The sequence below is a fragment of the Octopus sinensis genome, linkage group LG3 (genome assembly GCF_006345805.1).
Source record: "Octopus sinensis linkage group LG3, ASM634580v1, whole genome shotgun sequence".
Classification (NCBI taxonomy): Eukaryota; Metazoa; Mollusca; class Cephalopoda; order Octopoda; family Octopodidae; genus Octopus; species Octopus sinensis.
The window spans coordinates 99,812,073-99,835,730 of record NC_042999.1 but is presented as its reverse complement, the minus strand read 5'-3'; the positions used below and the strand labels follow the sequence as shown (position 1 = coordinate 99,835,730).

Below are 23,658 nucleotides of genomic sequence, written 5' to 3'. Positions count from 1 at the left end.
ATGATTACCACGAGTTGCTTTTCTAATCATATTTTTGACTTCAAGTTGTAGTTTTATGAAACCTATTACATGTGTTTTCTCCACACTTTACATTCACTGACGGATTATTTAAGTCGGCAAAACTTAGCGGTTCAAAAGAATAATACCAGACTTAAAATCAGTACTGGGATCGATTTGATCGACTAACCCTATGCTAAGGTGCTTTAGTCAAGTGACTGAATTAAACAAAAGAGTAAAAGTGTATATATTTCTCGAAATGTACTGTATAAAATTTCGTTATACGCACGCATACACACACGGAGACGCCCATGCAGACACACACACTCACGCATACATATATATGCATATATATACACATATATACACATATGTATATATGCATATATATGCACATGTATTCATACACACTTATACCTAAGTGTTTATATATATGCATATCCATAAATCCTTAAAAATCTTTTAGCCCGAGGGCTAAAATAGATATATATGTATATAGATATTTATAAACACACACATATTTGTTTCTTCATAATTGCGATGCATTTGATACTGGACATAAACTTATATGATTATGTAAACTTAGTTGTGCTTGTCTTAATTTCCTATCAGATTAGCAATGATTCTCAGCTGTACTTGCTTGCAAGTTGGGGTGAATGATCTCTGTTGAATCTTATCCATTGAATGCCCACTTGAAGGCATCGCTTTAACTATGGTGTCTATTTCCAATGATATACAATAAACTGAGCTACAGTAAACTAGTCAATTAGAAGAAATTGACTGTCAGTGTTGAAGATAAAGCAGGTGCTTAGTTGGGAATAATTGTTTGGTATCTTGTGGAATCTAACGGGGATATTAATCAAAACAATAGTATCAAAATATGGTATATAACTAAAAATGTTTAAAAAAATCTCTGTTTGTGGTCGTTTGGCTACGTTGAAAAATAGGCCGACAGAATTTGTTGAATGATAGAGATTTGTAAAACACCAGCAGACACACTTAGTGTTCAGCAAGGTAGGTAAAAAGAAAACAACAATAACAAAGAAGGAAAGTTTTCAATTTTCATTTTATATTTTATACATATTTTTTTTGGCAAAAAGTAGAGATCAATAATTCCATCAGCTCAGTTAATGAAGGAAATGTTGAAAACCAAAGAGTAGAGCATAAATGAAGAAAATACAGCAATTAAAATATATGGCTGCTTGGCTGGTATTCATATGTCATGAAAATGCGCCTGGAATCCAAGATGCCAAGTCGGGAAATAATATAAAAAGCAAATAAGTTTCAGTTGAGAAGCATGTAAAATACATATTTCTTATAATGATATACTGTCACATCATAAAAGGACAGATAGGCTACTGAGCGCTTCGGTCCATATATTGTCGAGAACAAAGGAGAGAAAAACAAAGTAAAGGACAGTACTGTAAGCCACAAAACTTCTAAACAGACGGCAAAGAAAAAAATGATAATATAGCCTTTTGTGAAAGATTACAATTCTGTTATGTATCTGCGTCTGACAATGAAACTATATTACTAAAAGATATTATAAAGTATCGTCTAAATCATACGAAAGAGGGAAAGTGTACGCATGTGTACACATAATTGAAAGTACAAGTGAATAAATCCGTATCTATAAACATCCTACTGGAGAATGGATTTTTGAAAGCAGTAAGAGTCATGAACTGGGGTTGCCCAGCACCCTTAGAGTGTCTGGGAAGAGCACACTCTAAGATGTCGTGCAGTTAATATTATAGTGGGGTAGGCGGACACACAAGCATACACACTCACAAGCACACGCACACACAAACACACACGCACACTCACACACACACACACACTCATACACACACACACATATACACACACACACATACACACACACGTATTTATACATAGATAAGTTAATTTACCATCTGTATGACATGTTTCTGCTGTCAAAATAACTAGATGTCAAGAAATCTCTGAACTACAAAGAATTAGTTTATTTTGCCAATATATGTTATTTTACTTAATAATAATTTAGAACATTGTTACTGAAGGTTTAAATCATTTTGGCTGATACGATGGAGCTCCTCTTTACTTTAAGTCGTAGCGTATGTAGTACTAGCTTATCTAATTTATCATTCTCCTTTTGTGATGATTTTTATATTTCTAAGGATGTTTTGCTTGCTACTTCCACAGCTCGAACGATAGATGTATGTTCTTTCTAAACTAATTTGTTGGAGAAATACCAGAATGAGAATACAATAGATTAACTAATCAATCAACAACTTAATCAATCAATTAAACAATGAATCGATCTATCAACCAACCAATGAAACAAGACTGAACAAACAGTACTTATTGTTGTATAGATTGAATAGATTAGTAGATTAAGAAGTGAAAGTTACACGTCCGCGGCAAGGAGGAAAGAATTTTGGCTGAGGAAGAAAGCCTAAATGAATAAAACTCAAATTTTTAGGAAAACTAAATGATTAGTCAATGGATAAACATATTACATTACAAGTGAACATATACCGGAAAAGGAATAACTTCTTAAAAGATAAGACATAGAAAATACGTTAAAATATTATCGAGTGACATCACAAAGCCAGTGCGCTCGTTGCAACCGAAATATATCCAGTTACGCAAATGTTTTCTGATGTTGTTGTAGGCATTGCAATCGAGATTTAAATAGTGAATTAGGTGCTAACATGTGTTGAGCAGAGCATCATAATTCCTATTTATCAACTCTATGTACGCATTGAAGGAAGACAAACATTGTTTAAACAATATTTAGCAAAAGCAAAAAAATGTAAGGACGACAACTAAAAAAAAAAAATTAAAAAATAAATATGTATTTTAAAAAATCGAAATTTCGTGGGTTCTTGCTTGGTAGCATGCTGTTCTCATACATAAATACAACATAGACAAAAAATAGCGATGCTAAATTGCCCAGAAGATTTTTACGAAATGTGTTATTAATAAATTGATAAAATATTTCATAAGTACAATGTCAAAGTAAAACTCATTGAAGCAGTGGTAAAAAGCAAGTTGAAACAATATAAATGGCATATTAATTATTATATTTCACTGTAGACTTGATTTGTATTTTCACATAAGTACACATACAACACACGTGAATGAGCTAGTGTAAATATGTGAGTTTACGTATGTGTATGCTATGTGAACGTGTAATGCTTGTTAGTTGCTGTATGATTGTTTTACAATGCGAGGTATAATGTCATAGATTTCAATTCAGACGCCGCAGCACTGTATCAAAGAGATAAACGCATCCCATGCGTGTATAATATGTGCATTGCCACCCACTATATATATATATATATATATATGCACGCAGAAAAAAAGTGGGAGAGGGACGCCTGTGTGTGTGTGTATGTGTGTGTGTGTGTGTGTGTGTGTGTGCGTGTGTGTGCATGTGTGTGCGTGATAGCAAATGTAATTATATAGTTTTTTTACGTCTTTTTGAGCATAAGATCAATTTGTTGGGTTTAACATTACAGTTAATGCTGAAGCCTCGCCGTGTGTGTGTGTGTGTGTGTTTGCATTCGTATTGTCTTTGTATATCTCTTTGTCCGCGTGTGTGTATTTCGTATACGCGTGTTTGTGTAAGTGTATAACGCGTATGTGTATATTTATTATTGTACTTGAAATTGGAAAAAAATTGAATGTAGTGCAACAGCTGCAACCATTTTTGATCGGAAATCGATCTAAGTTGCTCGAGACATCATGTATTTAAGAAATAAGAAATGAATGAAGAGATGAAGGCGACTGCTAGCAGGATCTATAAGTTATACTGCTTGTAGCAGCTTACTCTGTCTTTCTTTGGAACTACACAGGTTATATATTCGCTGTGAGGTTATTCACTTCTGCTTGTGATGTTTTTCGTCGTTCTCTGATTCATAAATATTAAGATGAGCACGTCAGTTGAGAACACATGAACAAATGTCTTCGGAGTGAAAATATGATGGGATTAATGGTGCCAGCAATGTTTACTAAGCCGTTTATCGTTCAAGTAAAGAAATAGACTTGGAGTTATCTTAAATAACTTTAACGTGCCCTCAAGAGTAGGTGGCATTAGTATTAATCCGAAGCTTACAGTGAAAATGAAAAACTCTAAGCTTTCTCTGAGTTGAATTTATAGGCTATATTATCGGCAACTGTAGAAAGCACTGCGGAGGAAAGAGTTGCATTACAACAAGCTACAATGAGGACACTATTTCGAATTCCACTTGTGTCTACTTATATATGTATACGCACGTATACACAAACGCACGCATACACACGGACACACACACAAGCACGCACACGAACATACACAGACACACACACACACACACACACACAAACATGTACACATATATATATATATAGATAGACTTATACACTCACGCACATATTTTATATGGCATTTGTGAAGAACTACATAAATGTTTGCAGATCCCACGCTTAGCGCATCAAGGAATTTTCTGTGTAACTTGGGTGGAGCAAATAATACACATAGTAATTACTCTCCAAAACACCAGTGTTTCCGTTTCGTCAATGACTTTCACATTTTCACTCATATACACTTGGAAATGATCTGTCCCCATAACTCCTTATGTAACATACTGAGCTGTCTAACGATATGCTGATATAGCCCATTGCATATTAACACCCAACACCGAGGAAGTGGAATACCTTACACGCAACAGATTCATAGTTTATCTTTTCATAGAATATAATCGTACATGTTAAATAAATGCTTGAAAAACTTACTTCTTGGAGACAAGAATTTTATTCTGCAAGGACTTAAGAGACTACAAAAACCAATTAATGATTAAGAAACCCAAGACTTTACAAAGTGGTTGTTAAGTATGTCATTTGACATTGCTTACCGTTTGTATCTCCTGGAAACACTAGACTTTAGTAAGCACCACTAATAATATGATAAATTAAACGAGTTACGAATAAGTATAAGACAATTATACAGTTACAAACACAAAAGAGAGGCTGGAGTATAAAACCATCCCAATCATAATGAGAAAAGTGACATACTATCTTGTTACACGGATCACTCCAGTTCTTTTATGACTAGCGTAAACACCTTATCTTTCACGTCGAACCGCACTGGACAAAGGTGCAAATCCTATGGAAAGACTAATAGCCATCTTTTGTTTATATAACAGCCTCGTACTGTAAGCTGCAGAGGTTAAACAATTTTAGATATTGCTACAAAGATAATATGGATATACTAGGAAGATTAAATGTAAACGAATGCACCAACTAAACCTTGAAAAAGAGGAAAGTAAATTAATACCATATAACATATTAGATATAGAAACAAAGGCAGCGAGCTGGCAGAAACGTTAGCACACCGGGCGAAATGCTTAGCGGTATTGCGTCTGTCGTTGCGTTCTGAGTTCAAACTCCGCCGAGGTCGACTTTGCCTTTCATCCTTTCGGGGTCGATAAATTAAGTACCAGTTACGCACTGGGGTCGATGTAATCGACTTAAACCGTTTGTCTGTCCTTGTTTGTCCCCTCTATGTTTAGCCCCTTGTGGGCAATAAAGAAACATATATAGAAACTGTGAAGCGGGTGTTATCTCAAATATAGTTTTAAAATACTTCGAAAACTAAAACATTGGTTTATGGAGAAATATTTTAGATGCTTATAGTTAGTATTTAAAACATGGCGAAATGAAAATTATAAGATAAATGGCATAAATATTTCAGCTGGTACTGTTATACGATACAGCTATAATATTTTCAACCGGAAACTCTATGAATTACCTAGACAGAAAAACTATAGATATAACGATATACTTTGGAATAAACTAAAGCGTGATTGTGCAAAAGTATATTACTCTATGTATATTTACTTCCTCGGGGAGGTATGGTCTTCAACAATAAGAATATTATGGAATATTCACAGTGAGACTACAACTATAACTGTAAACAATAACAGAAAACTAATACAAATGGTTTCGAAGCGAATTGTTTGCTTCTTCAAAGAAGCCAACAAATATCATACAACATCTAAACTGGCTAGCAATTATAAGATGAAAAGTGCAACAACAATGTAGATAGTGGGAAAAAACGCCCTTTAACTATTTTGATAACTACACACATAAGTTTACCCCTGATTCTATAATACAAACGCACTGTTTTAAAGTGATCTAAACTTACATCTTCTATAAAAACTTCATGTAAATTTAGGTTTTCAACAACAGCTTAAAAATGAGGAAGTTATTTTACTAGATGCATCATTGTTTTCAAGACTGACTGAAATGAAGGGAGAAACTACGGAATACCATGCAAAAGCCACTGCACAGGAAAACCCTGCACAATCAATAGCTGACAAAACTGAGTGGAAATAGGGAAACGGAGTCTCAGTGCTGCTTGCAAAGTACAGGATTGAAATTGATATTAAATAACATTTTTGTTGCACAAAGTTGTCATCCTCCGATTAGACATAGGCAAGGAAATATAATGCAATGCGTATCAGAAAGTTGGGAAGAAAATATTACTCACTTTTTAACTAGCCACCAAGATTTGATCACGAAAAAATATACATGACAGCGTTAGGGCTTTTTAACAAGAGAAAAAGTGACACCAGGAAAAGTATCAGAGAAGCACAAATTGACTGCAATTGTTCTTTAGATCTGTTAATACACAGATTGAATAATGTTATCAAGCATATTCAGCAATGATGTGACTCTTAATCAATCAATATTGTATATGTTTCAAAGAAGATAGTTCTGCTCCATAGCAGGGAAACTAGATGTAACATTAAGTATATTTATATGGTATGTTTTGAAGTATTTCTTTAGAACGTAAAGGACCTACATTTAATAAAACTTAATATAAGAAATCTATTGAAGAGCATAATGTAATACACAATACATGTGATACGATTTTAAGGGGTAAGGGTTTGTTGACACCATCAAATCCGGTTCTAGATTGACACTATGTTTTAGGCTCCGAAGGGAGGAAAAGAAATGTTGACGTAGTTGAAATTTGAACTCAGAATATAAAGAGTTGGAACAAATACTGTGAAGTTTTAACGATGCTCTAAAAATTCTGCAAGCTATAAGTAGACATTAGACAGCAGTGAAGTGGTATACTGTGCTGAGTTTGGATTCGTTCAGTGAGTGAATCGATATGTTTCACTGCATTTTATAGAGGACTTTGATTTCTCTTTGTAGTTATAGCCTAACTGACCGGTTGCTATGGATTTTGTATTGCTCTAATTGGTCAACCAAGCAGCATCATGCTTCTTTCTGCCTCACTAGAAAATACAGATGATGTCTTTAAATTACACCATAGCAGTTAATAAAAGAACCTTGTATCTCAAATAAAGAAAGAGGAGGCTGGTTGAAAGCTGTTTGCGATAAGAAATCACTGTTGATGTCTTGTTAGATTGATACAAAATTTTACAAGCAAGCAGGTAGACAGGCAAATAAACTGGGTTTGACAAACCATAAAAATATATATGCCGTCGTTTATATTCAATTTTCAGCGATAAGTCAAATAAATTGAGAGTCCATCATCACGTTAGTATCTAAAGCACACAGAATTATCAAAGAATTCATACATGTATTATGGCAGAACATAAGCTGAATGTCCATTATAATGTTACGCAAAAGTATATATTTCATAAAATTCACCATTCGCCAAAATCCCTCCGCTTCCGACAAGTATCAAGATTCATATATATATATATATATATGGTAAAAATAATACTTAGATTTCAATGAATAAATTATCTTAAATATGCGACTCATTAAAAAAAAAAGATACCAACATTAGAGCAATGTGTTCTCTCGTTCAGTTCATTCCCTACATGATTTAGAAATATAAATATAAATATAAATGGAAACTAGATTAGGCAATGTAGTGGCAGATTATCTTTAAAAAAAAGTCGTGGCTAGAACAACTTTAAACATAATGAGAGTTGAACTTCCTTTAAAAACGTCAATTATTTTAAAAGTCATATGAATAGAAAGATGGACCTTTACAAATATCTAATGAAAGCGCAGGTGATTTCGCAATTGGGGAGGTCTATAAATATATATAGTTTAAAGAAACGTATCTAAAGGTCCAGACTAATTCTCTTAATGCAACAGTTAGCGAAAAACCAACGATAGATAATAATGAATCAAAATACTTCTCATTATTTAAACTGCAAATATAATAGAAAGGATTATTTGAACTCTAAACACATTCTGTTTAGGACCACTATATATTATACACACATATATACATGCACACACACACGCACACACAACACACATATATATATACATATATATATGTATGTATGTATGTATGTATGTATGTATGTATGTATAATATATAGTGTTTCTCTCTATATATACATATGTACATATACACATACATATGTATATAAATGAGCACACACATATACATACACATACAAACATAGACTCATTGGAAAACTGTTCGTGGATATATTGATATCACGAGGGCCTGAGTCAACAACTGACAACCGGAATATACCTCATACTAATTAATATACAGTAACCCCTCGCCATATCGCGGTTCACTTTCACGGTTCATCTATCGCGGTTTAATATTTAAGTTTACGTCAATTACGTCAATTGATTTTATAATAAAATAAATATATACAAATTATAAAAATTATAAATATAATTAAATTATAAAAATAATTAAAAGTATATACAGTACAGTACTGTTTCTACTTCACGGATTTTCATCTATCGCGAGGCGGTTTTGGAACGTAACACACGCAATAGCCGAGGGATTACTGTATAACACTATTATTGTATAACGCCTTTTCACCTACATACAGCGATATATATACACACACACACATACATATGTAAGTATTGGTATGTATGAGGTGAGCTGGCAGAAACGTTAGCACGCCAGGCGAAATGCTTAGCGGTATTTTGTCTGTCGTTACGTTCTGAGTTCAAATTCCGCCGAGGTCCACTTTGCCTTTCATCCTTTCGGGGATCGATAAATAAAGTACCAGTTTCGCACTGGGGTCGATGTAATCGACTTAATCCATTTGTCTGTCCTTGTTTTCCCCCTCTATGTTTAGCCCCTTGTGGGCAATAAAGAAATATATTGGTATGTGAGAGAGAGTGTGTATGACAAAAGTATGAGGTAAGCAAGAAGTTACATGGCATGAAGGTTAGAGCTTCTATATAATCTAATTGCTTTGAAATTGTATAACGGAATCAGCTATTCCGTTATTCCGTTACTCAACAATTCACCTGAAACGTTAAATTTACCCAGAATAAAAATGCTGACTTAATAAAATGAAAATGTCTGAAAACGTGTTTAATGCTTCGATTGAAGCAGAGTTCGATTTAACTACAAATTTTACTCGTACATAATTACCTCTTTATCTATTTCTACCCCTCTCGTCTATTTTTCTCTTTCTAATTCGTCCTTTGCTTCCCTCATAGTCTTTCTCTCTATTTCTCTCTGTCTTTCTCTAGCTCTCTGGATTTCTCTCTCTGTGTTTCTCTCTGTCTTTCTGTCTCTCTTTGTCTTTCTCTTTCTCTATCTTTCTCATTCTCTGTCTTTCTCTCTCGCTGTTTCCCCCTCTCTCTCTTTGTGTCTTTGATACCCTATCTCTCTACCTTTTCCCCTTCTCTCTCTCTCTTTCTCTATCTCTATGTCTTTCTCTCTCATACATATTTCGCCTAAATTTTCTTTCTTTTCATTTCATTCCTACTTTCTATTTCCTATTCGTTTTTGTCGCATACAGACGCACAGACACAACATATACACACAGACGTACACAGATACACACATACGCACACACATACACACGCACACACACAAGCAGACACACATACACACAGAGTTATACATACACTCTTTCGAGCGTACACACGAACGCACATGCATATATACACCTATGTGTATGTTACACACATATAACAATGTATATGCACATATACACTGATTTATTTTGATGTTTGCATCAGAAAGTAATTACTGAATGGAGTAACGTTCAGGGAATGTATGCGTGTGTACGTATGTGTGTGTGAACGTGTGTCTGCGTGCATAGCAAGAGAGAGAGAGAGAGAGAGAGAGAGAGAGAGAGAGAGAGAGAGAGAGCTCAAGCTCATATAAGTATATATATATGTATATATTATACATACAAATACACACATATATATTACGTATACACATACATGTATATAAATGTACACACATACACGTACATAGACAAACATACACATACACACACGCATATATATAGATATATTATATATATATGCACACACACACACACACACACACATATATATATATATATATATATATATATATATACATATACATGTCATATATGTGTACATATACACACATATATATGCACACGTATGTATACACGTATTTATATACATACATATATACATACATGCATACGTACATACATACATTCCTACATAGATGTATTTATATTTAAGCAAGTCAATAAATAAAAGAAAAAAGTAGTTGCTAAAAAACAAAATATATCGAACTGAAGTAAAACCAATTTCACAGATGAATATATCTGTAGATAACATGTTAATGAAGGATGTTTCACTCATGTTATCTAATCTAACCTGTTTATCTGTATATAGTAGGCGATTGAACCCAGCAAATGATCTGTAAATTTGAAGTCCTGAGTGAGTGACGAATACTAGGGTGTAACGTGTAATTATGAGTGTCATAAAAAGTAAAATAATAGATAGAAAATAGAAAATGGTTTCTGGATTGGTAAGTCATCATTTCTTTATAGCTTCGTTCTCAACTATTTGTCGAGCGTTAACAGATGACAGGAAAGAAACAAGGAAAAGAAACACCACCATTTTCCTGTCTGTTGAACTTTACATTACGATTCTAGGGGGGATCATGTATGTACTCCCCGCTCCCTTCCACTGATCACAACTTTGTATCTTGATAATAAAAAAATCCTGGCTATACAAAGAAAAAAAAAGTATGGGGCGATGAAAAGTGAAACATCTGGTTAATATTTTGATTAATCAGAGTCTAACTGAGGCTAGACGATTATAATAACAACGTCTTTGCACTATTGCCATGATAAATACTGATAATTTCTAGAGCCAGGTTACACTTAAATGTATTCTCTGCCCTCAAACTGAATAAGTGTTGGCCTTGGAAATATATGTATAGATTAAAAAACAGAAATTTTATCGGGTCACACATATGAAACTGTCGATGACATTTGAATTACATACATGCATACGTACATACATACATTCCTTTGAATGTATGCAAGATGCCGTAAGGTGTTTATTTCTCCATCTTTGCGAGCTGTCATTAATTTCCCGGTTCGATAAAGCATACGTTGGTTACTTTTATTGTTATTGTTGATGCTGTTGCTGTTGCTGTTTTATCGATGTTGCTTTTGTATTATCGACAGTCAGTCCTGATCGACACCCTTTTAGTTATGATTATGATAATACCTTCTAATTTCCTTTGTGCAGGGATCCCAGAGCTACATGGCTTGACGTGCTCTTTTGGGGGGAAAAACTGTTTAAAGTATTTAATTCTAAGTTAAACGACCACATAGGAACTCTGTCGTTAGGTTGAGTACGTACCAGAAAACGCTTATGTTTGCAATAATTATAGTTCTATAAGTTTCGATAAAACAAGTAAAATGCAAAATAATAGATGTCGAATATACGCTTCCCCACTCTAAATTTGAGCCTTGATTAATAGTTAGGCAGAATGGTTTGAGAGTCAGGCAAAATTACTGAGTTCAGCCCCCACTGAGCTAACTTTACCGTTCATCGTTTTGCTATAGGAAAGATAAAGTACCACTCAAGTATTGAGGTCTACTAAATCAACTATCTCTTCTTAAATTTGTGCAATTGTGTCTATGTTAGATATTATTAGTAACAGCAATGAAGTGATACTGAGTACATACGTGGAATCAATCAGCGTCTCCCAGATGATATTACGGATGAATTTCTAATTCCAGTTACTGAAAAGTTAATTCTGATTATTAAAACTCCCCTAGACAACAGCGTAACCTGGATGACAATGTTTCAGCTTTACATCATGATGATGTGGAGATTGTTTAATACTAGATTGGCCCTAATTTAGTAAAATTATTAAAGCTGTATAAGCCTGGAGATTGGACCTAATTCAGTAAAATTGTCAAAACTGTATAAGCCTGGAACTTCTCATCACGTCCTTTTCGTTTGTAGATCATTGGCTGTTAAAGTGCCATCTGATGTAATTTGATTGGCATTTCTATTTCTATTAGCCCCTTGTGCATCATGAAAGGAAAATCTAGGTTATGTTCCGAGTAGAAAGCCACCCCAAAAATTCGGAAATATTTCAATACTGAATACACCGTTTGAAACATGTTTAAATACATTTCCTGAAAACAATACATGTGCAGATGTGAACTAAATGGTTGTATAAGAGAACAAAAACAAATCAAGCATCACATGAGAGGCAGAATCTTCATAAAATAGAAAGAAGGAAAGCGGGAGAGAAATATTTAGAAAAAATATAGAAGGCAATTCATATATATATATATATAAAGAGATAGATAGATAGATAGATAGATAGATAGATAGATAGATAGAGAGAGAGAGAGAGAGAGAGAGCGAGAGAGAGAGAAATAGATATAGTTATTTACAAATTGTGAACCAAAAGTCCTAACACCAAGATCAAAACTCATTTAAGACGCTACACATAATAAGAAGTAATTGAGAGTAACAGCATGTTTTAGTACGTAAATTTTGGCTCACCCTGTAATATATATATATATATATATATATATATATATATATATATAACAAATTAAAAAGGGTAGCGTATTACCAATTAGAAACTAAAGGCAAAATTAATAGATGTCACAAAAGTGACAGAGGGTACTGATTAGCACATCTTTTGTTAAAGATAAGAGTTTAAAATAACTCAAAAGCCACACAAGCACTGAACTGTCAAAGGAAAGTAAGACACCAGCGTACATAGTCGAATTGCACCGGACCTTCTGTCACTTTTGTGACTTCTATTTGCCTTTAGGTTCTAATTGCTAATAAGCCACCCATTTCGATTTGTTCTTTACACTTTATCGTTTTGAAAATCAACACGTTTTCAACGGTTTTTCTTATAAGACTGACAGAGGTAGTTAAGTTTAGCCCTAGGCGTTAAGAGTCACTGATGAGGATTAAGATGGTCTGCATCAAAATCTGAAATTGCGATCCGACTATGCATGCTGGGGACTTACCTCCCTTTGTAAGTCATTAAATTCAGTGCCCTTGTGGCTTTGAGTTATTTTAACGCTTTTTTTAGCAAAAGAGGTGCTAGTCAGTACCGCCAGTTTTTGTGGCCTACACACACACACACACACACAAACATATATGTGTGTGTGTATGTGTGTAAACACATATATGTACATATGCATGTATGTACGTTTATGCGCGTGTGTGTGTGAGTATTCAGTGAGGGAGAAAGAAATAAAGAGACTGACAGACTGACTCGCAAGCAGCCGAACTGGCGAACTGACATAGTGAGTCTTTCAGAATTGGAAGGATGAAATAAATAAACTGGAAGGTCATTGCATGTGTTCAATATTGATCGAAGAATGATTAAAAAAAATCAAAATATTGATAATCAAACAATGGAAATTGAATCATTCCTTTCTTTTCTCGTTTTCTTCTTTCATTTCTTTTTTGGATGGTGGCGGGGATCATGAGTTAAATTTTCTAATTACTTCGGAGATTGCATTGGGAAAGTTGCTTGAAGAAAAATAATAAAAGATAAGGAGGTAACTTCGGAAGATGTATTCATATCATGACTGATCATTAAGTTATGTAAGTAATTAAAACGATGCTTTACTCCTAATTAAACTAAAGGCGGTAAAATTAATCATTACAACACCCCAGAACGGTTATTTCCACTGAAAGAGATTAGAGGCGTGGCATTAAGTAACTGAACGTTTCCAACAGCAATTAACGCAAAAATTAATTTATTGTTTCATTAAATTCAGTAATGGAAATCTTTGAAAGTCTCAATTCGGATCCGACCTTAAAATAAAATAAAATAAAAATAAAAGTTGTTGGATGTGCTGATCCAATACGTTTTGATGAAAGTTGTGCTGTTAGCGAAAAGCAGCTGCTCTGAGTTCAAAGAGTTTACCTTGTTCGAATTACCTGATATCCATTATTAAAAATTTAAGTTAGAAAGCCATTTTTTACTTTCTCTTTAAAATTTTCTTTCAGTTTTGGCTTTTCGAGGGGAGATATTCCATATTGGAGTTCTAATTTTAAGAATTTTATGTTATATTTTTGTGTACCGAGTAAACAATAGAAAAATCAAATTTATATTTTATTCAGCAATTGTTAAATGAAAACATATGGCAGATAGAAAACGCAGCAAATACTGGAATAGTTATAAGTAAATACTCAAATACACACACACATACGCAAACACACACACTCAAGCACTAATAAACACGAACATATACATGTTTATATACGCTTGAAAAAAATTACATATGCATATTTCATATATGTGTGCGAGAGTGGCGATGTATACACAAACATGTGCACACACAAACACATACACACACACTCATACACAAAGGCACACATATACATATGGTTGCATTGATTTGTATATGTAGGTATGCAAGCGTCTTTTATTTTTATTAGTGCATATATATATATATATATATATATATATATATATATATATATATATATAATATATATATATATATATATATATATATATATATATTAGTTTTTATCTCTTATCTTTTCTCTTATACTTGTTTCAGCCTTAGACTGCGGCTATGCTGGAGCACCACATTGTTGGAGTTTTAGTCGAACGAATCGATTCCGGTACTTTTTAACTCTTAAACCTGCTACCTATTCCATAGAGCCCTTTTGTCGAACTGTTAAGTAACGGCGACGTAAAGAAAGCAACACCGGTTGTCATCTGTGGTAGAGGACAGGACAGACAGAAAGATACACACACACACACGCACACACACACTATGGGTTTCTTTTACTGTTTGTCTCTCAAGGCTTTCGTCGGTCTGAGGCTATTGTAGAGGACACTATTGTTTTTTTATTGTAAATATTGTATTGAAAACCCTTTTGTATTTCACTCACCGCTTCTGATAAATATATATATATATATATATATATAATTCAAAGAGAGTTAGAGGTTGTGAATCCAACCAACTAAGGGTTAATATCTATCCAATATACTGCTATACTGCTGGTAGAATACCCAATTATTAATACACAAGTGTTTTTTTTTATTGCATGGCAATTATACTACTGAATGTAATAAATGGGTGTTGATATATATATGTGTGTCTATGTTTGTGTTTGTCACCCATCACTGCTCGACAACCAGTGTTGGAGTGTTTATGTCCCCGTAGCTAAGCGGTTCGGCAAAAGAGAGCGATACAATAAGTACTAGGTTTTAGAAATATGTCCTGGGATCGACTTGTTTGAAGAAAATAAAAACCTTCAAGGCGGTGCGTCATTATGGCCGCAGTCAAATGAGTGAACCAAGTAAAAGAATAAAAGAATATCTTTGTGTGTCCTTCAGGATTCACTATTCCAAGATATATATGTGTACGCGTGTGTGTGTGCATGTGTGGGCGTGTGTATAAACACACGCATACATATATATAATTAACGATAAATGAGAAATAAAGACAGATATGCCATAAGTCAAATTCATAGGTAGTTAATTCTATATGTAGGCATACCTATTCATTAACCTACATTAACCAGACATAAAGCTGAACGGTAATACTAACAAAAATAATTTGGTAAAAAATCAATAACAAGTTAGTTTATTTAAATTGACAAGTAATGAATATTAAAATATTTTCACTTGGATCTATGAACTTTAAATATTTATATAGATGTATGTGTGTATGTATGTATGTATGTATGTATGTATGTATGTATGTATGTATGTATGTATGTATGTATGTATGTATGTATACACACACAAGAACACACACACATACATATACATGTATTACGTACGCGTATGTGCGTATACATACACTTGTATATATACGAAAATGAAATGACTCATAGGTTGCTTATCTAAGCACATAAAGTTGGTGCCAATAATTGATTTACGAAAGAAATTCTGCCGGACAAATGAATAGTCTTTACAAAGCTGAAAACACCTGCTGAGATTGTATTTAACTCATCGCTTCTGATAAATAAACAGACGCTTATATTATAAACACCATCGGTCAGTAACACATATAATCAAATGTAGATTCTGCCACTTTATTCAATACTGAACAATAATATAATGAGACGACTATATGAGTAACTTACTTAAAACGTTTAAAATTCCATTTGTGCGAAAGATAGATTTATTCTTTATGCAACTGTCAAATATTTTGGTTTGTAAATTAATCTGACATAATATCAACGAATATTAAACAAAGACTGCTTAATATTTTGGCAAGAATAAATCCCCTTGAATACGAGCAAAAATTTGTTTTGTGTAGACGTCAATGAGGTATGTAGTGTTAAATATACATTACAACAAAAATGCCAGAATTTGAAACTAAGGTTGTCAGTCAACATAAGATGATTTTACATGTAAAACTACATAAACATCCGAATGACTCTTCATAAATTATGATGAGGGATGAAATACGAAGATGTATAAACACCGTTGCCAAACAATGCTAGCAGATTCATGGAAAATATTCTGACGTCAGAAATTATCCGGACCAAAAGTAATGTACAGAATATGCTGCAAAGCGTAAGATTAATATTCCAAATTAGAGGGAGATCACAAGATGATTTTGTTGATTTCAGAGATGGAAGATATTTCTCATAGCGACAAAATCATTTTGAATGAAGAGAAATAGCTTAAGCGAGATTATAGAAGTCTAGATTGGATTAAAACTAAATATTCTATAAAACCGAATTTCAGAATACTTTAGAAATGTCCAAAGAAAGTGATTTCAACATTTGCGTAACTTTAAATGAAAGAAACTGTCAAGTATGTGTGCACACTGAATTATGGCAAATTCGTATTAACGATAAGGTCAATGATTATTAATTCGAGTTGAGGTGCCACAAAGTAAAAATCAAAGGTAGAGGTAAACATATGTAATATAGTCAATTGAAAATATTCGATCAACTGAGATTATTCAGGGAGGTAGTAGGTAAAAGCATCAGCCTCAGCAAGTATTAAAATTAGTATGTAATTTGTAAGGAAAATAACTAACCAGAATAACTTGCCCATGCTCTTGGGTAATATACACAATGTAGAATGTAGTATTCTACAATAGAATGTAGAATGTAGTATTCAAATTCGGAGGGGTTAAAATATATGACATGGTTTTACTCAATGTCATCAATAAAGAATTTTATTTTCTTCCCGCGTAGAAAGATTGTGGTTGGTCAAACATACAGACACTACGTTTGATCTATTGTTAACCATAAATCACTATAATGAGAATACTGATAATTCTCTCTTTCTTTGGATACATATACATGCGTGTTCGTTATGTACATACATATATACATACGAACACATGCATAAACACAAACACACACATACACAAACACACATACAAACAAACACACACACACACACACACACACACACACACATATATATTATTCATCCTTGGTCTTCTCTATTGAGTAGATGTTTCTCTGACAAGTTCAAGTGAGACTGAATCATGGCTATTATTGCGACGAGGTAGCATTACAGATCACAATAAAATCTAATCTGCAGTGTCTATATTGTCCCAAAATTTCGATTTTCGATTCATTAATCTAATTAGCGTCGTTTTTCTTTGACTTTTGTTTTTAGATTTAAAGTATTCTTCCAGTGAAGATTTGTCTATTTGCATGGGTCATTTAAGTTTATCCAATATTTTCCCCACTAGCTCTATAACACGTATGAAATCTTATAGTATATATTCGATACTATACATGTAGGCCTCTCTATTAATCGTATTTAAAAAATGAAACGATATTTTCATTATAAGTGAATTTAATAGAAAATTATTTCCATGAACAAGACTTATGCCGAATCATTAATAACCTCATAAAGAAGATAATACGTAAACAAGTTCGCGGCACGTATACACATACAAACATATATATGTATATATAAAACCCAAATCACACATATATGCAAGTATATACATACATATATATATATATATATATATATATATATATATATATATATAATATATATATATATGCGTATATATATACATATATATACATATATATACATATATATATATGTATATATATATGTAAATGTGTGCATGTGTGTATGTGTGTGTGCGTGTGCGTGTATATATATATATATATATATTATATATATATATATACATATATACGTACATCCAACATTTTATCCAGCATTAAGAACACGAAATGAAATACATATACGAGAAGAAAATTTAACTATAGAATCTACCCTTTCAAATTGACTCAAGCTGCTCTGTGTAGCAGAAGCACTAAGCTTTTACTGAAAATGTGCTAGCGGAAGAAATTTGTCCCCATTATATAAAAACATTCGTCATTGCAATTGTGTTCAACAGGTTTCACTGCGTGGTTCACCAAGTGTGTATCATGGTGAAACACAATAGCGATATTAGAATTGTTTCAATGAATACCGTCATTAAGATTTTGTAAGCAATCACCAGCATTTAATATGGTTGGATAACAGATTTCAATGTCTTGGTTATATATACATATATACATACATACATACATACACACACACACACACACACACATGTATATATATATATATATGTGTGTGTGTGTGTGTGTGTATATATATATATATATATATATACACACACACACACACACACACACATATATATATATATATATATATGTCTGAAAGTATATGAATGTCTGTCACCTTGTATTCGTAGAAAAATCACGTGATATATATATATATATATATATATATACATACATATATATATATATGTATACATACATACATGCATACATACATACATACATACATATTTACATACATACATACATACATATATATATATATATATATATGTGTGTGTGTGTGTATGTATGTATACATATATATATATCACGTGATTTTTCTACGAATACAAGGTGACAGACATTCATATACATTCAGACATGCTCAGACACGCATATGAACGGGCAGTTGAAATCTGCATATGTATATATGTATGTCATTATTCAGTTTTATTTCAAGATTTTTACCAATAGAGAAAGACCAGGTTTCATTCGAATTTCAGCATCAACAGGGTATTTTTCAATGTATGTATGTATGCATGCATGCAAGTATGTATGTATGCATGTATGTATATGTGCAGATCTGTATGTTTTATTTTATGTATGTATTCTTACGTATGAAGTTGCATTTTTTGCTCACTCTTTATAATCTTTGTTTCAGAAAATAATAATGACCGACTCTCAGCTTACTCAATAAATGCAGAGTTATGCTGTTATTGTTGTTATAAAGGCTGAGAATAGCGATTTAGAAATATCTCGAATTCAAGAAGTTGCAAGATCTTCTGTCTACAAAGTTCGTAAGGAGTTAAAGACCTCAATATGGAAATTTGTTACCAGTATCACAGCATAAAAAAGCATTCTAGACACTCTGAAATCATCAGAACACTTGAATTCATCCAACAAGTTCAACCGACCATTGATTACAATCCAAGAAAATCCATGAAGTCAATTGCAAAAGATCTCTATGTGTCAGAAGGAACAGTCAGAAATTCTGACCATGAAGAAAACAGATATAAGTCTTATATGATGAAGAAAGGTCAGTTTGTCAAAAAATTCAAAAGAAAATCATTACATCAGATCTAAAAGGTTCTTAAACTGAAAAATCCAGAAGAAGATTTGATTTGTTTTTTTCTCATACGAGAAAAACATCGACCAAGATCAAAAAGTTAACAGATAAAATGACAGATGGTTATGTGCAAACCCTTCTGAAGTTCAACTGTTATGCATAAAAAATTTCGTGCAACTGTCATGGTTTTAGGCATTGTCAGCTATGAAGGACATGTGATGGCTCCTTACTTCTTTCCAGAAAGCCTTAGAGTTAACTCTGCCACCTACATTGAGGTCCTGGAAGCAACTGCTAAGCCCTGGATAGACACTGTATGCAATGAAAGGCCATATATGTTTCAGTAAGACTGCACTATCACACATGGCTGTAGTAAATCAGGAATGGATTACTGAAAATTTTCATGATCATATAACCCTTAAGATTTGGTTTCCTAATTCCCCAGATCTCAATCCATTGGACTATTACATATGGAGCGTTGTGGCGAGAGAGGTCAATGAATACGCCCATTACACCAAAGTTTCTTTGTGAGCTACCATAGTTAGAGAAATGTCCAAAATTAACCAGGACCCCTTAATTCGAGCATGTAGATGATTTAGATCTCATATAGAAGTAGTTGTTGAAGCTGAAGGTGGCTTTAGTGAATAACAGTATAGAAAAGAAGGTTTATTTTTATCCTCATTGCATTATTTGCTAAAATTATTATGTGTTATTGTATATCTGTGTTTTTTATGAACATATATCTGTCCTCAAATATCTTACGCAAATATCTGTATATGCACAAGCATACACATAAGAGCATGCATATACACATACATTGACATGCATATATATATATATATATATCAAACAGCTTAAATTATTTTAAGTTTCTCCTCGCAGCTAATCCTAACAATATTGAGAACATGGGATATTCTTCAGTGTATTCATACATACCTGAAAATGGACGCATAATGATTTTTAGTAATTAATTAATAACGACACTGTGGTAGCCTCTGAAGAAATAAATTATATGTGTAACGGCATATATTGCATTTCTAAAGAAAGGAAATATAGAATATACTTACGAAGCCTGAAACTACTCAGTTTGGAATAAAATTAATTAGATTTCAGAATGAAAATATACAACAGATTACCGGAAAGATTCTTGGACTCAGAGTACCAAAAGAGATTTGAATCTTTTATAAACATAGACATCAGCAATTTTCGATAAGAAATTAGAAATTTCACAAATTTAAAAATATCAGTCAAGATTCAAATGTGCCATATAATCAACAATTTTTTTAATACTATTTTCCATTTGTAATGAAAATATTACATAAATATAAACTAAATAAAATTATTGTCTTATACAAAAGCAAATATGATGAGAATTTTATGAAATATCTTATAATAATCTCTGCTTAAATTGTTCACATGTCTGCTTCTGCAGCCTCTCTACTTTCTATTCTTTTCATGTTTTAATTTCATTTAATAAGGAAAGATGGTCACCGTACTCTACAATCAAATTTTGTATTATTATAACAAACTGCACGAGCTACTTAGCATCTCAAATATTTCTTAAATAGAATATTTCTTTATGCTTTTTACGTCTTGTTAAATTTTTCAGCACTTCAGACTGATACTAGACACACAGGTTTGTATTTAAAAACTTGCCTTGCGGGCCTCAAGACAATAGGTCTACTCTTTAACTGATGTTATCTTTCAACTTACAATATAATTCAAGAGAAAAAATATTTTTCGCTTTGAAATACGGAATATAATTTTCTTTCTTTGATAATTTTAACTATGAATTCGTAGTAACTGTCGTCATCATTAAACATTGTGTAGTGAACAGCGAATTCAATTGAGTTGTCAATAATGTCATTTTCTATACTGAATAATGTAAGGATTATATATACATTATTATAATATTTTAATTTTTGTTTCAAAGGTAACTTCTACGATCATATTATATCATCAAAAATAACTCGTGATCACTGTGTATTAAGTACCCTTATATTTGTTTGTATGTAGTTTAAAAGAAAAAAATGAACCATTTCTATGGTTTTAAAGAAAATGTGTGACTCATTTTCATATTTCCCTTCAGTTTGCTATTATCATTCTTCAGTTTGCTATTATCATTCTACACACCCGATCTTTTAGCCCCTGTTAATTGTAATAAAATTTATTAACGCCTTTTTATTTCTCAGCCTTATGTTATTATAAAGTCTCTTTTTTGCGAATATTATACAAATAAATAGTGTGTGTGTGTGTGTGTGTGTGTGTGTGTGTGTGTGTGTGTGTGTGTGCGTGTATTTGTCTGTATGTATGTCTGATGTGTGTATGAGTGTGAACATTTGCTTCTTATTCTATTCGCACGCAAATATTTCATTATTTTGACTATGCAAATAGCTAAATATAATGATCTTTACGTTGCAGATCACTAGCGGATTAGTTATATCTTTAGCTGTTTCTCTATATCAGAATTATATTATCTCTTCCTTTCCATGTAACACTCAGTAATTCACTCATGATACATTCTCACGCAGTTTCATGCGCGCCTTTTCTCTCTCACTTTGTCCCCCTCAAACAGTAACAAACTCTCACTTACGCAGACACTCACGCGCGCAGACACATGCATATTCTCATTCTAACTGGCTATCCTCACATTATCTCCATGTAATGAGAAAAAACAGATACAAGTATTCATGATTCTCTCTCTTGCTCTTTCTCTCTCATTCAATATAGAATGTGCGTCGATAGCGAGCTCGAAGACATGTCTTCCTGGGGCTATAAACGTCAGAAGCACTGTCCCGTATAGGACACCCCACTTGGTTGGCAATTATATGTTACGATTGGAAATATTATTACTGATAACCTTTTTTTATACGATTTGATTTCCATGTCTTGCTGAATGCCTCCCCGACACCTAGGGCAAAGAAATGAACTTGATGCATTGATACGCCATTATTATAAACACACCAGATTTTTCATTTACAAAAGCAAATGAAATTATGTATTAAAAATATTTTACAAGAGTTGCAATCGTTCTCACAGTGACAATGTTTTTTCCAATACGTGTGACATACCAGTTAAAACAATCTTTTGCACTTTTTGCAGGAATGGTAAGCCAGAGATATTTCTCAAATAATTTCAAGCTTCTTACTACACAGTCTTACCTTTGCATACACACACACGCACACACACGCATATATATATATATATATATATATATATATATATATATATATATAGGTATGAAAGTGTCTTCAAACCTGAGACAAGAGCTGAATCCTTTCAACTTAAGGAATCCTGATAAAGAGCACCCAACATTCCCATGCGTATGCTGATCGGTGGCTCTTGAACTCTTAGCACTCAATTAGGCTCTGAACTGGATTCAAATGCAAAACGCAAGGCATCCAATTTGTCCGTTTCTCTTTTGGTTAAGTAATTCTTTCTCGACCCCAAAAGAATAAAAAAAAATTGAAACAAACTTCCGTGGTTTTTGCATCACCTTCTCTCTCACTATCTCCCACTCTCACTCACTCACTCACTCACTCACTCACTCTGTCTCTGTATTTCTCTCTTTCGCTATATGCGAGAGTGTATTTCTATGTGAGTGCGTGGTACTTATTTCATCGACCATGAAAGGACGAAGGGCAAACTCAACCGGTGGAATTTGAACACAGAACGTAGAGTCTGTGGAAATGCAACTAAGCATTCTACCCCTGCGTTCTAATGATTTCGGACAAAATGATAATAGTAATAATCATTATCATACGCCAAAAAGATTGGGTAATGAAAAATGTTTTCAGCTCGTTGAAAAAATTTTAATA

At 33.0% G+C, this 23,658-nt stretch overlaps 1 protein-coding gene across 5 annotated transcripts in view; it reads right to left on the bottom strand.

Moving 5' to 3' along the window:
* The window catches only part of LOC115209507, a 630,823-nt gene that overhangs the window by 480,116 nt on the left and 127,049 nt on the right, over positions 1-23,658 (bottom strand). The window contains exon 3 of one of the 5 annotated variants that reach the window (XM_036501202.1): positions 5,113-5,208. The exons of the other annotated variants lie outside the window; for them this stretch is intronic. Coding sequence (XP_036357095.1) covers positions 5,189-5,208 — 20 coding nt within the window. The 3' untranslated portion in view covers positions 5,113-5,188. Of the gene's footprint in view, positions 1-5,112; positions 5,209-23,658 lie in introns of those variants that run through there. 5 annotated transcript variants of the gene reach the window in all.